Source organism: Hemicordylus capensis, chromosome 3 (genome assembly GCF_027244095.1).
Source record: "Hemicordylus capensis ecotype Gifberg chromosome 3, rHemCap1.1.pri, whole genome shotgun sequence".
Taxonomy (NCBI): Eukaryota; Metazoa; Chordata; class Lepidosauria; order Squamata; family Cordylidae; genus Hemicordylus; species Hemicordylus capensis.
The window spans coordinates 247,937,159-247,950,710 of record NC_069659.1 but is presented as its reverse complement, the minus strand read 5'-3'; the positions used below and the strand labels follow the sequence as shown (position 1 = coordinate 247,950,710).

General features: G+C 39.4%; 1 protein-coding gene across 2 annotated transcripts in view; it reads left to right on the top strand.

Moving 5' to 3' along the window:
* Positions 1 to 13,552, top strand: part of LOC128349312 (uncharacterized) — a 48,046-nt gene that overhangs the window by 21,612 nt on the left and 12,882 nt on the right. Inside the window, exons 3-5 of one of the 2 annotated variants that reach the window (XM_053305381.1) lie at positions 4,326 to 4,401; positions 8,458 to 8,589; positions 10,842 to 10,965. In XM_053305381.1, the coding sequence (XP_053161356.1) occupies positions 4,326 to 4,401; positions 8,458 to 8,589; positions 10,842 to 10,965 (332 nt within the window). The remainder of the gene's footprint in view (positions 1 to 4,325; positions 4,402 to 8,457; positions 8,590 to 10,841; positions 10,966 to 13,552) is intronic. The other variant, XM_053305383.1, reaches the window with a different exon arrangement.

Below are 13,552 nucleotides of genomic sequence, written 5' to 3'. Positions count from 1 at the left end.
GTCCAACATCCTGTTCCACACTGTGGCCCACTGTCTGGAAGCCTACAGGCAGGAGTTAAGGGCATGCCCCCTCTCCTGCTGTTACTACCCTGCAACTGGTACTCAGAGGCATCCTGCCTTTGAGGCTGGAGGTGGCCTATAGTCCCCCAACTAGTAGCTGTTGATAGACCTCTCCTCCATGAAGTTATCCAAACCCCTCTTAAAGCCATCCAGGTTGTTGGCTGTCACCACATTGTCTGGCAGAGAATTCCGCAAGTTGATTATGTGTTGTGTTGTTTGCTGGTCCTAAATTTCCTGGCAATCAATTTCATGGGATGACCCCTGATTCTAATGTTATGTGAGATGGAAAAGAATTTCTCTCTATCCACTTTCTCCACACCATGCATGATTTTATACACTTCTATCATGTCTCTCTGTAGTCATCTTTTTTCTAAACTAAATAGCCCCAGATGTTGTTGTCTTGCTTCATAAGAAAGGTGCTCTAGGTCCCTGATCATCTTGGTTGCCCTCTTCTGCACCTTTCCAAGTTCTACAATGTCCTTTTTTTAATGTGGTTGACCAGAATTGTACGCAGTACTCCAGGTGTGGACGTACCATAGTTTTGTATCAGGGCATTATAGTATTAGTTTTATTTTCAATCCCCTTCCTAAAGATCCCTGGCATAGAATTGGCCATTTTCACAGCTGCCGCACATTGAGTCAACACTTTCAACGAGCTGTCCACCACGACCCCAAGATCCCTCTCCTGGTCAGTCACTGACAGCTCAGATCCCATCAATGTATACTTGAAGTTGGGGTTTTTCGACCCAATGTGTATCAATTTACACTTGCCAACATTGAACCACATTTGCCATTTTGTTGCCCACACACCCAATTTGGAAAGATCCTTTTGGAGCTCCTTACAATCTGTTTTGGATTTCACTACCTGAAAGAATTTGGTGTCATCTGCAAATCTGGCCACCTCACTACTTACCCCAACTTCTAGATCATTTATGAATAAATTAAAAACCATCAGTCCCAGTACAGATCCCTGGAAGATCCCACTTCTTACTTCCCTCCATTGTGAAAACTCTCCATTTATCCCTACCCTCTGTTTCCTGTCCTTCAACCAGTTAGCAATCCACACATGTACTTGTCCCCTTATCCCATGACTGCTAAGTTTTCTCAGGAATCTTTGATGAGGAACTTTGTCAAAAGCTTTTTGGAAGTCCAGGTATACTATGTCAACTGGATCACCTTAATCCACACACTTGTTGACACTCTCAAAGAACTCAAAAGGTTTGTGAGGCAAGATTTATCTTTGCAGAAGCCATGGTGGTTCTCTCCCAGCAGGGCCTGTTCTTCTATGTGCTTTACAATTTTATCCTTGAGGATGCTTTCCATCAATTTGCCTAGAATGGACGTTAGGCTGACCGGCCTGTAATTTCCTGGATTGCCCCTGGATCCCTTTTAGAAAATTGGTGTTACATTTGCTACTTTCCAGTTCTCCGGTACAGAGCCTGATTGCAGAGATAAGTTATATATATTTAGCAAGGAGGTCAGCAATTTCACATTTGAGTTCTTTGCGAACTCTTGGATGGATGCCATCCGGTCCTGGTGATTTGCTAGTTTTCCGTTTTTCCAGACAGTTTAGAACATCATCTCTTGTCACTTCTATCTGACTCAGTTATTTAGCCTCCATCCCCGAAAAGCCTGTTTCAGGAACAGGTATATGCTCAGTATCCTCTGCCGTGAAGACAGACGCAAAGAACTCATTTAGCTTCTCTGCAACTTCCATATCCTCCTTAATAATCCCTTTCGCTCCCTCATTGTCTAATGGTCCAACCATCTCCCTGGCAGGTTTCCTGCTTCTGGTGTATTTAAAGAAGTTTTTGTTATTCCCCTTTTATGCTTTTAGCTAAATGTTCCTCAAACTCTCTTTTTGCCTCCCTTATTGTCACCTTGCATTTCTTTTGCCAGAGTTTGTGTTTCTTTCTGTTCTCTTCATTTGGACAGGCCTTCCAATTTCAGAAGGAAGTCTTCTTCCCTTTTATGGCTTCCTTGACTTTACCTGTTAGCCATGCTGGTATCCTCCTGAACTTAGTGGTAGCTTTCCTGCTTTGGAGTATATGATCTAACTGGGCTTCTAGTATTATGGTTTTGAGTAAACTCCATGCATTATGGAGCAAAGTGACTCTCCTGATTTTCCTTTCAGTTTTCTTTTTACCATACTTCTCATTTTGGAGAAGTTTCCTCTTCTGAAATTCAAAGTATCTGTGTTAGACTTCCTTGGTGCTTCTCTCCCCGCATGTATGCTAAATTTGATCACACTATGGTCACTGTTCCCTAAAGGGTCAATGACACTGACATCCCGCACCAGGTCCTGGGTGCCACTCAGAATTAAGTCCAAGGTCGCCTTCTCTCTGGTTGGTTCCAAGACCAACTGTTCTAGGGTCATTCAGCATATCTCAAAATTTGACCTCTTTGTCATTACCAAACTGTGAACTTACTCAGGCTATGTTTAGGTAATTGAAGTCACCCAACTCCCAGTCACTGTCAGGATTTTGATCCGGAGGGCGATAGCATGTCCCCAATAGCACACTTCCTTTCTGGCCTTGTATTGTCACTCATAGGGTTTCTGTGGAGGACTCCAGTCTATCTAGGCTTTCTAGCTTGTTAGATTCTATCCCTTCTTTAACATACAGTGCTACTCCACCTCCAAGGTGCCCCACCCTGTCCTTTCTATAGAGTTTATATCCAGGGATAACAGTGTCCCACTGGTTCTCACTGTTCAACCATGTTTCTGTTATGCCCACTATATCTGTTTCTGTGTTAGCAACCAAGCACTCCAGTTCACCCATCCTGGCTCGGAGGCTTCTGGCATTGGCATATAAGCACCTATATGCTGAATCTCTTATCTGGTGTTTGCTATTTTTCTTTTGACTCTTTTGACCAGCTGGCATAGCCTTCTGTCTGCTCTTTATGTGATTCTGTTCTCCTTTTTGTCTCCAAAGTTCCCAAATAGAAAAAGAACATGCTCATAGTGCCACCATTCCAATATTGGGACACATTTGTTCTTATTATCTTAATCTATATACAATACGAAATAAATATTAAAACACAAATGTACAATTACCAAACTATATGAGTTGTAAATAATGCATCAAATTAAGGACAAAGTTAAGCCAAGTTAAGTCCCATTGATTTCAGTGGAAGAGTAAAACACATGCTTAACCCTCGCCCATCAAAATAAATGGGACTAAGGAGTGTTTAGCTTTGGTTTGATCATGCCCTGATATTTCAATGGCTGTTACATTTATTTATTTTGAATGCTATGGCTGATGGACACAAAATGAAAAATAAAATTAGCCAGTTTCGAACCTAATAATGGATTCTGACATCCTTCCATCATGCACAGTTGCTGTGCATAAAATTTCACAGTGACTCCACCCAGATTCTCTTACCTTTTCTGCAATTTCATGCACAGGACTTAACAGGAATCCTGTCCATTAACATGTAGAGAAATTATTTATGATAAAATGTTTCTCTTTCCACAAATGGCTGGTAGATGTATTATACAATTAGTTTGTTCCAGTGTAACTCTTCTGCACATATATGATTATAGGCATGACTTTTCATAGTCATTGTATGTGTTCCTAGAATATGAATACAACAAATATTTATATACTGCTTTTCAAAAAAAGTTCCCAAAGTGGGTTTGCATGGATATAAAAAATAATAATAGAATGTGAAGTAGACAGTTTTCCACCACAGTTTAAATGTGCAGTCATCTGCTAGACTAATGGTTCCATCAGGACCATTATCTGCAACTACAAAAACATGTTGATATGCTAAGATCTTTTTGTATTTATTGAGAATTCATTATTTGGAAAGAAAACTACAAAAGTAATACATAAACTCATGCAACCGGATGCAGCAAAGGTGATGCACCCATGAGCAAAGACTCTTGGGTATTCATTCTCTACCGGATTGAGAACCAAGTACACAAAAGAAATTGAACATGTAGCTTTTGGGGCTTCATAATCTTGAACTGTGGACTATGTGTGCAGCACCACACAGAAGCAGTTCCACCATCGGTTTTGACAAAGCCAGTGATCTGTTACGGGGACTGGAATCTAGGCTTTCTTTTCCTCCATTACAGGATATATAGATTTAAACCCCAGTGCCCCTACATCAGTTGACTGGTGCAGTAATCTAAAAGCAGCCCTCTGTTGCATGCCAATGTGTCTGCATTGCGGCCTTAATGTTATCTATGAACCATTGCAATCGTGCAGTATCTTAACACAAGGAGGTTTCAGTGAAAACCTATTTTGCTGTTGTTGACAGATGGCGGACTGTATCACCAGTTGGACAACCTATACCAGGAACCCGATTCATTGCTTTCAAAGTCCCCTTGAAAGGGGTATGTATACAACTTTATGTTAATCACAAGGCATAAAGGTACATTGAGGTACATTTTATATAATTAATGTTTTACTTTTGTCCACTCAGTAGCAGCACTTAAAACAGCATCTGAACCAAAAGAATCAGGTAGTCTACAAGAGAGGTGAAAGCCTTCCTTTCATTTCCCCACCGCACAATCCATATTTGAGGCTGCCATCACTGTAGAGCAGGGTGTTCTAGTGCACACTGAGTTGGCACTTGGCCTTAAGAACCATGCCTACCCCTCAGTTGCTTCTGTGAGTTTAATTTGAGATTACAAACAAATAGAATGAAGGTAGTTTCTTACTAGAATATAGCAAGGACAAGACAAACTGGCCTGTGTGTCCTACAGGCATCCCTTACATTATTTACCAATGGGTCACATGACACTTTTCAGATTTGCAGAGATTATATCTTTTGTCTGGCTAACTCACTGCTTAAGGTTATGGGGAAATGGGACAATACTTTAGCTAAATCTGAGAACAGAATGAGTTTGCATGGATATTTTTATTTCAATTTGTAAACAGTCACCTCCAGTGACTGTTGCTGCTGGTGTCTATCTTTTTTCTCTTTTTTTAAGAATGTGAGTCCTTTGGAGACAGGGAGCCATCTTCTTATTTATTTATTATTTCTCTGTGTAAACCGCCCTGAGCCATTTTTGGAAGAGCGGTATAGAAATCGAATTAAAGATGTAAAAATATTATGGGACTTCCGACTACAAACAGACAAACATCTGCCACACAATACACCAGATAGAACTGTAGTGGAGAAGAAAGAAAAACAAGTTAAAATAATCGACATAGCAATACCAGGGGATAGCAGAATAGAAGAAAAAGAAATAGGAAAAAAAAACACCACAAAATACAAAGATCTACAAATTGAAATTGAAAGGCTGTGGCAGAAAAAGACCAAAATAATCCCAGTGGTAATTGGTGCCCTGGGTGCAGTTCCAAAAGACCTTGAAGAGCACCTCAACACCATAGGGGCCACAGAAATCACCATCAGCCAATTACAAAAAGAAGTTTTGCTGGGAACAGCCTATATTCTGCGATGATATCTGTAACAATTGGCAATAAAATTCAGCCATCCCAGGTCCTTGGGAAGAACTCGATGTCTGGATAAAACAAACCAGTCAATAACACCTGTCTGACTGTGTAAACAAGAAATAATAATAATATACTACTAATAATAATAACTGTAATAAACTGTAAATAATAATAATAAACTGTAGTCGAGAAGAAAGAAAAACAAGTTAAAATAATCGACATAGCAATACCAGGGGATAGCAGAATAGAAGAAAAAGAAATAGAAAAAAAATCACAAAATACAAAGATCTACAAATTGAAATTGAAAGGCTGTGGCAGAAAAAGACCAAAATAATCCCAGTGGTAATTGGTGCCCTGGGTGCAGTTCCAAAAGACCTTGAAGAGCACCTCAACACCATAGGGGCCACAGAAATCACCATCAGCCAGTTACAAAGAGCAGCTTTAGTGGGAACAGCCTATATTTTGCGACGATTTCTATAATAACCAACAGTATTGATGATAAAATTCAGCCATCCCAGGTCCTTGGGAAGGACTCGATGTCTGGATAAAACAAACCAGTCAATAACACCTGTCTGACTGTGTAAACAAGAAATAATAAAGTACCTTTTATTGGTACATGACAATACAAAATAACTTATGCAGACATAATATCATATTAACAAAATTAATTTTTAAAATTAAATACTATCACATCTAAAATTCTTGTTTAATACTTTTAAGTGAGACTAGTTTGTTGAGGGAAATGGTTTATAGACTTCAGTATCATACTATAGTATATGTATCCATGTGCTGAACAAACTGTGTTCAGAGCTGATTAATATTAAGTTGTCAGCTTTGCCATTTGTGTGATTTGCCAAATTGGTTGCCAGTCATCCAAGGATGGAGGCTGGGAACTTTGCTATTTTGCAGTAATTAAAAATTTTGCAGCCATCAATAAATTCCATACTAAATCATTGATTGAATAGAATATTGTTTAAATCCCAATGGAATATGTAGAGGGTTAAATTGCCAGCATGGTGTAGTGGTTAGAGTCCTGGACTAGGACTGGGGAGACCAGAGTTCAAATCCCCATTCAGCCATGATACTTGCTGGGTGACTCTGGGCCAGTCACTTCTCTCTCAGCCTAACCTACTTCACAGGGTTGTTGTGAGGAGAAACTTACGTATGCAGTACACCGCTCTGGGCTCCTTGGAGAAAGAGCGGGATATAAAATGTAAATAAATAAATTTTTAAAATGAAGTACAAATCCATTCATTTGCTCTATCACTTTGAACACCACCTTGAAGAAAGAATCAGTTTTAACACAACTTTACCAAGAGTGGAAAAGATCTGCTTTGGATTTTAAACATTTCCTGTATCTATACTGATGGTTCTAATTTTTTGCAAGGGGGTCAGGTAGCAGCAACAGAAGATTGTATAATGGTTCTTTCCCCAGTATACACATTGGAAAGTGGTAGGATTCTTTGCAAAAAATAAAGTGCCACATGGAATCTGAAATGTCACTGTCCAGCCAGCATCACCACTAATTCTTAAAAGCAGTTAGGTAGGCATTCTCTTGCTGACCTAAAAGGACTTGGTAAATTTTGAGATGGTGAACCCTTGATTTATATTAACTTTTGTGCATTTATCCATCAAATGCTGACATCTCTGCCCAATTTGCCATTCCTTATATTACACATTATATAAATTTTAACTTGGTAGTACTGAATCCAGTGTGGCTATTTCCATTCCTCTTAGCTATAATCTGAACATAAATAATTTAAATCCTGTTTGTCAGATAAGTATTTTTCTTAGCCTGCCTGCTGAGGATGGAGTCATTCACAAACTCAAGACTGGAGCCTGTAGGAGGTTAGGTTTGCTGTTTGCTCTTTGATGAAGAATAGTGTTGCTCAAGAAGATGCAAACAAGTGTGCTGTAGAGGATACTCCAAACAGTGAAAGTGTATAGAAAAATGATGTTTACTCCACAGAGATCTATTCCACATGGTTGCTATTTACCAGTTTCTCTTCACAGAAACATACTGCAACCTAGTAACCTTACCTTATTCAGGCTTGTAGCAGAAATCTGGCCTTTGCCAAAATGCCTGCTTTGTATAATTTGTTCAGTTTGGAGCAATTCAATCTACCATTATCTTTGCACCTTAAATCTCCGACCTCTGTCTGAATATTTTTGGGTTACTACTTGTAGCTCTTATTTATTTCTAGGGAAGGGGGCAAATAGTAGTGAGCTCTTCTTTAGTTTAATCTCACAGAGAATAAAATGGTAGTTTTGAAGTATATATAGGGAAATTAATGTGCCTGTATACTGATTATTTAATTAGTCTTGCTCTGATCCAGAGCTTTGTGTGTAGGTCAATGGATTATGCACCAGAACTAATCCCCTCATTGATGTGAATGGGCAGGGGAGCTCTTACATAGGAGACATTCCAGATATTTGTTAGGGATGTGCTCGAAACACAATTTGGCGACTGAATTGCAGCACAATCCCTTTTAAAAGGAGGGCTTCCACAGTCCCTTTAACATGGAGGAAAGCAGGTCCATACCAGCACACGATCATAGCTGGGGGGAGCACTGCGATAGTGGAAGTCTCCCCCATGTTAAAGGGGCTGTGGAAGCTCTCGGTTTTAAAGGGCATGTGCTGCAATTCAAACACCAAATCACGTTTCGGCACATCCCTAATATTTGTCAAACTTCTGTGTTGTAAGGTCTCTGGAACAGGCTGAAATGTTAAATGCATATTAAGATTAATTTTAAATATGTGTTAACTATGAAATTAGAGCTGCTTCTGTTCAGAAACCTGGTTTGTTTTCACTGAAATACAGCATTCTACAATAAATTGTTTTCTCTTTTGGTTCATCAAAGGATAGATGTATTTGCATGCTTAGAAAGTACTTTCTTGTTCTTCTGAATACTTCCATTTCTTTTTTATAGGATGTTTCCATTTATGTAGGAATATTTTCCCATACATTATCTCTCTTATCCCCACTGTAGGCAATCAACCAGCGATTGACACCAACTCAAAAATTTACACCAAAAGATCTGATTGCTTCAATGAAAGCTCTAAATGTGGAGCTTGGCTTGATTATTGATTTAACCTACACAACAAGATACTATGATGTTAAGGTAATAGTAAATGAATATAATTACTTTTTGTCTAGTGCTTTTCCATGCAAATCTAGAAAGAGATCAATCCTCCAAGCAATATATAGTCTTCAACAATGGAAGAGCTTGATGAGCTCCTCCATCATGCCAATAATACAATAGAATCAATGAGTTAGGAACATAGGAAGCTGCCATATGCGAGTCAGACCATTGATCCATCTAGCTCAGTATTGTCTACATAGACTGGCAGCAGCTTCTTCAAAGTTGCAGGCAGGAATCTCTCTCATCCCTGTCTTGGAGATGCCAGGGAGGGAACTTGGAACCTTCAGCATGCAAGATTGCAAAGTTGATCGACTTCAATAAATAATAGGATGATAGGGGACTTTGGGTCCTTCTGATGGCATGCAATGAGAGGTTAGGGGAGAAAGGCTACAAACTTCCCTTCATTTTACCATGCAAATACTCATATGATGAAATTTCAATGTGGGGAGGGGTGATTTTCACCAAACTTCATTTCATCTTGAAGCCATCTGTACCCTATACAATCTTGTTCCACAGATGCCCCAACCCTTTAGAGTGGATATTTCAGGGAGTGAAGTACAGGGGGCTGCTGTGCTAAGGAGAGGGCAGGAAAGTTCACTTGTTTGAGCTTCCTACCTACCACATACCTTCCTTAAGTTATAACCAATAATTATTTTCCAAACATTAAGATGCTTTGTAAGAAATATGAATGGCCTCACACTCCACAAGTCAACTGCACTGTTTTTTCTTTTAAGTGATTGTTCTCCAATATAGATATTTTAATTTATTATTATTATTATTATTATCATTATTAATTTATTATTTAATTTATATTCCTCCTGATTCCAAAGGCTAGATGGTCCACAACCATAAATACAATTTTAAAAAACACACAAAAAGCCTATTAAAACAATGAGTTAAAACAATTTAAAACATTCAAAGATTACTAAAAGCCACGCTAAAAACATGTGTCTTAAGGGTTCTTTTAAAGGCTGACAAAAATGTTAATCCACAAATATCTATAGGGAGTTTATTCAACAGCCCAGGAGCAACTACAGAGAAGGCCTGTTCACGAGTTGCCACCAGACAAGCTGGTGGTATCCAGAGACAGACCTCTCTCAAATCCTAGGCATAGTAATATAAATACTATGTCCAGGATCCAAAGAACCATGCAACTTGTTTTGAACAGCAACCCACTCCCCATGGCAAATCATTTCAGAAACGGAGGGGACTTGCAAAAGCATCTTATGATATTGCATATGCTGCTTAAAGGTAAAAAGGGAAAGAAAGAAAAAAGGAAAAGAAATCCATTGGGATGTCAAAGCACTTGGGTTCACCCAAAGTAACTCTTTGGAGCCTGGTCACAAATAGAACAAAAAAGATGGTAAGGAAGAAGCCCAGTAGTAAAGATTCTTAATGTGAAAGGTGTTTCCCTGCTAAATCTCAAGCAACTTTGTCTTGAAATGGGACCCACAACTCCAGTTACAATTTTAACATTCAGAGTTGAAGAATTATGTCGGGAAATGTGTGAATTGATGATATGTCATTTAGGAGAATGGCACCTGATTTAATATTGCACTTTCAGTTGTTACAAAAATGAATTTTATTTTGAGCTTGCATTTAAAATATAGTGTTAATCTTACATATGTATAGTAATTTAATGTATTATATGCATTACTAGAGCCAGTGTAGTGTAGTGGTTAGAGAGAATAGGATTTGGGAGATACAGGTTCAAATTCCTGTTTAGCCATGAAGCTCTCTTGGTGATCTTCAGCCAGTCATGGGCCAGTCTCTTTCTCTCTCTGACTAACTTACCTCACGGTTGTTATGAGGATAAAAGAGAGAAACCATACACACTACCCTGCATTCCTTTGAAGAAAATTGAGATTAAAATGTAATAACTAAATAATAATAGGAACATAGGAAGCTGGCATATACTGAGTCAGAGCATAGGTCCATCTTGCTCAGTATTGTCTACACAGACTGGCAGTGGCTTCTCCAAGGTTGCAGGCAGGAATCCCTCTCAGCCCTATCTTGGAGATGCCAGAGAGGGAACTTGGAACCTAGATACTCTTCCCAGAGCAGCTTCATCCCCTAAGGAGAATATTTTACAGTGCTCACATGTAATCTCCCATTCATATGCAATCAGGATGGACCCTGCTTAGCTAAGGAGACAAGTCATGCTTGCTACCACAAGACCAACTCTCCTCAATTAATATTTGCTGCAATTTTGTTTACCTTCTTATTGCCAGGATGTACCTAAGAGTGTGGAATATAAGAAACTTTATACTGTTGGACTTCAAGTCCCAGATGATCCCACTATTCTACAATTCAAAAAATGGGTCAGAAAGTTCCTATGGGAAAATGCAGAAAATGGTAATTAGCAGCATCTTTAATTTTATATAAGATGAAATGTTATTTATTTCTAAATATCCGATTTGAAAATTGAAATTGTAATTTGTTACTATGGATCTGTTAATATGGATTCAGGGTCTCGTTTATTACTAATCAGGAATGTCACACAGTTTAGAATTTTTCATATTAGTTAAAAGAGTTAATGATTCATGAATTCTGAAGTGCTTTGTTTGGTGTTTGGAGACGTTTTGGTGAAGGATTTGTTCTTTGGGACAGAAAAGAAACTCTAACTGTGTATGCAAACTATGTTGTGTGTCTTAAAAAAAGGCTTACTAGCTTTTTAACTGTTGGCTAGGATTCAAAGATCTGCTTTGGACATGCTCAAGCGATTGGATAATGGATATTAAAACTTTTTTCTTGGAATGGGAGGCCCAGTGCCATTTCACAGACTGCTTTGTAAGTTCCTTCAGTTGCAAAAGAGGTTTGCCATGCAATATTATTGTGTGCATGTGCACACGTAAATGCAAATCCAATCCCTCCTTGTGAACACAGAACTAGTGTTCCTGGATCCCAGCTACTATGCCGAAATAAGCTCCATTAAAATTTTTCATACATTTCATTGTCCTGAGCCAAAGAAGTCAATCCCCATGCAAAAACAGGCTTCTGCATGAATCAGCTCCACTGACAATGTAATAAAGAGCTGTTGGAGGTGGTGGGGGAGGAAAGTCTCACAACCAGTCCTGGGCTAGTGTTGTCTGCTCTGACAGCACAAATCACCAGTTAAGCAGAAAACAGGGAGACTCAAGAATACTTAATGGATATGCACAATTAGATTCCTTACACGTGTACCATTGATCATTTATATGGAAAAACATACATTCTCTACCCTGGATTTAAATACTAGATGCAATGTAGAATTTAGAGTGTGGGGTAGTCACTACCATGTGATTAGATGATCGTCCACATTGCAAAGTGGTGTTTTCCCCACTAACCATAGAGTTTGAATTGTAAATAGAACAGAGCTTTGGATAGAATCATCTAGTTTTGTAGGCAGGACTTACTTTTGGCACAATTTTTTTTCCCCTTGGCTGAGGTGGAGAGCAGTGAGAGAGTTCTTTTAATCTCTGCCACACTAACTGACACAAGTAGCAAACATGCTGCTTACAAGACAAACATGCTGTTTACAAGTCACTTTCTAGAATCAGTAAATGTTGCTCTGTGTGTGTGTTTCAAACATGATTTTTTTGTTTCTGCTGTGCCAGGAAAAGGGGCTGTCCAGTCCTCCATGGAAAGGCATAGGGGTCACCCCAGGTCCCTTGTCTTCGCTCCCCCACCTTCCAGCATCCCACTTACAGCCTCTTGAGTCACTCCCCCTCGCCCATTTCTCCCTGCTAGGATCTGACAGAGCATTTTGCCCAGGAAGATCCCAGACAGGTTGAGGGTGAAAGATTAAAACAGAGACAGCAAGAGGAGAGATCCGAAGGGGACAGGGGAGCCAGGCCACCAGGCAGGTCACTTAAGGTATAGGGGGGTCACCCCTGGTCTCTTGTTTTCTTTTCCCCACCTTCCAGCACTCCACATACAGCTGCAAAGTTGAATTTTCATCCTCTAGCATAAATTTTGGTTCCTATAAAAGGGTTTCCTCCAGTTTGGAGCTCCCTATATTGCTCACTGTTATCATATATATTATCCATCTAAAGCTGCTTGGGCCTCACTCACTTGCTGACATGACCCAGACTACCAAAAACAAAACAAAACTCCAAATCTAAGGAAAATTCATTACTTTCCCAGAAAATGCAGAAAAATTATCCCATTGAAAAACACGGAGAATGAAACCTCACAGAGATAGGAAAAGACTACAGTCACAGAGAGATATAAAAGGTTGATATTTGAAGGAATGCTTGCAAACTGCAAGCCCTTTTGCGCATTTATGCACACATATATACATGCGCGCGCACACACCTGGGGTGTGCCTTGAGATCTCCAAACATGCACATTAAATTTGTGTATTTCAAGCTTGCAGGCAGATAAGCAAGTCTCTGGAGAAGACAAAGGAGACAAAACTCTCAGTTCTGCCTTGGAAAAGAATTGCATCTCAACAGCCGATCATTCCAAATGACTCTCTTGTTTTACATATTTATATATGTTGGAAGGTGCTGTGTTTGAAGCAGGAAATACAACAAAGGAGGCCTGGGACAAGGAACCATAGGGGAGGTGGGGAGGGGATAGGCTAGCATATCTGAAAGAAAGGTACAGTAGGATTCTAAACACATGATTGAAAGAATTCACTCTACCCACATTGGTCTATTCGTCTGAATCTGTTTTCCAAGTGGGTATTTAAAAATGCTCACAAAAATTTGATTATCACATTTAAAAGTATCATCTGAACTGTCCCATTGGCTTGAGACGAAGCCTAATAGGCAGTCAGCCCTGTCAATTTTGACATTGTTTGATCACATCTTAGTAGGAGCTCTACAAGTGTTGCAGGGGGGACGCAGAAGAATTTATGGTTCTCTCAATGCAACCAGTGCGATTGGGATCAGGGTTTCGGAGACTTGTAATTGTACCAGTTCTGTAAACTGCAGCTATACTTATTTAAAAATACTTC